Source organism: Centruroides sculpturatus, unplaced genomic scaffold (genome assembly GCF_000671375.1).
Source record: "Centruroides sculpturatus isolate CEXI.00-Female unplaced genomic scaffold, Cexi_2.0 scaffold58, whole genome shotgun sequence".
NCBI lineage: Eukaryota > Metazoa > Arthropoda > Arachnida > Scorpiones > Buthidae > Centruroides > Centruroides sculpturatus.
In genome coordinates, this window is record NW_019384407.1 from 778,398 (window position 1) to 780,217 (window position 1,820).

General features: G+C 28.7%; 1 protein-coding gene across 1 annotated transcript in view; it reads right to left on the reverse strand.

The window, feature by feature from the left end:
- The window catches only part of LOC111618898, a 60,735-nt gene that overhangs the window by 6,400 nt on the left and 52,515 nt on the right, over positions 1–1,820 (reverse strand). The window contains exon 2 of the mRNA XM_023360523.1: positions 451–660. Within this exon, the coding sequence (XP_023216291.1) occupies positions 451–660 (210 nt within the window). The remainder of the gene's footprint in view (positions 1–450; positions 661–1,820) is intronic.

A 1,820-nucleotide genomic window follows, 5' to 3' on the forward strand; every position in this document is an offset into this window, starting at 1 on the left:
TATATATAAAGTAAAAAAATCTATTAAAATTAAGAAAAAAAAATTAATAATAATAAAAGTACATAAATTAATTATTACACTCGAAAGGTTTAATGGAAATTTATAAATAAAAACGACTTAAAATTAATTCTTTAAGCGTATTTTTTTTACGGATTTAACTTTATAAAATTGATAAATTTTTAATGTTTTTTACGAGTAAAAATTTAAAAAAAATATATAATTTAGTACAAAGTTTTTCCAAAAAAAAAGAGGGAGAAGTTGCCACTTTTTCTTGTTATTCTTAAAGGGATTTTTATAAGCTTATTTGCTTACAATTTTACATCAGAGAAAAATAGAATTTTTTTTAATATATATATTTTTTTCCTCTTTAAAGAAGGAATTTTTTTTTTTTTGTTAGAAAAGAAGAATAATACGATTTCCATACTAATTCCTGTGATAGGATCAATGTACGTACGTCTAAATACACTCCTAATAAATCATACTTTTGAGCGGGAGGTTGGTCACTCGGTAGATATCGATAAAATTCAACATTGTTTTTATACCACTTGACTGAATATAATTCATCTGCTTCCAAATCAAATGAGCAGTTTAACCAAATCGAATCACCATTCAAAATAGCATGAGGTACATCCAACCGAACGAGACGTAAGCAGGAAGCACCTGAAAAGATTTCAAGCAAAAATTAAGCCAACGTGAATACGGATTTTTCCTTTACAGAAAATAATACCGTGTATGTATAATAGTATTATTACTAAAGTTACGTGTCAACTTTACTGTGAAATTCGGTACAGTACAGTACATGCCTTGTAAACAATATGTTTCCTGTACGCTTCGTGTATATACTATAATTCGATTCTTTTTTTTTTTAAAGCAATAAAATAAGTTATATACAGTCGAACTTGTGTAAAACGGACAATTTTTCCGATTTGGCAGGTTTCCGTTTAGGCGGATTTCCGTTTTATTGAGTTTCCGTTTTGGACAGGTTTTACTTTTTATATATAACTCTTAAATGTTTATATTTTAAGATATTTTTAAAAATTATAAAATTATATCAATAGAAAATATATTAGCCTAATATTATTATTATTATTATTAGGAGTAGAGCCTACTCGAGTGTCTAGGCTGAAGAAAGGAAGAGTGAGAGGATGAGAAAGAGGATCAGAAAGAGAAGAGAAGGTCTGATAGGGTAATGAGAGGAGATACAGGCTACTTTAGGATCTAGGCTGAAGAAAGGAGAAAAGTATAGGGATGAAGAAGAGGAAGGAAAGTCCCAATAGGGTGTTTAGAAAGGGGTAGAACCTACTCGAGAATTTAGGCTGAAGAGAGTGAAGATACGAGAAAGAGGATCAGAAAGAGATCTCATAGGGTATTGAGAGGGTGGTGGAGCCTACTATAGGGTCTTAGCTGAAGTAAGGTAAGAGGTAAATGGATGAGGAAGAGGAAGAAAGATCCCAATGAGGTGTTGGACAGGGGTTAGAACCTACTCGAGGATATAGACTGAAGGGAGGACAAAAGTAAGATGATGTGAAAAAAGATAAGAAAGATGAGCGGTACTGAGATATAAAGTGAATAAAAAAATATAAAAGTAAATAATGATATTTATAGAAAATCATTTTTTATATATTTTCTACATAAATTTATCCGCAATTAATACAAAAATATTTAATTATTTATATATTAAATTTATTTAAAATTTAAAATTTATATACAGTACAATATATTTAAAATAAATCATCAAATCCTTCCGCATCCTTCCCTCATTTCTGTAGGAAGATGCTATAAGTTAACATAAATTTCATATATATATATATATATTATAC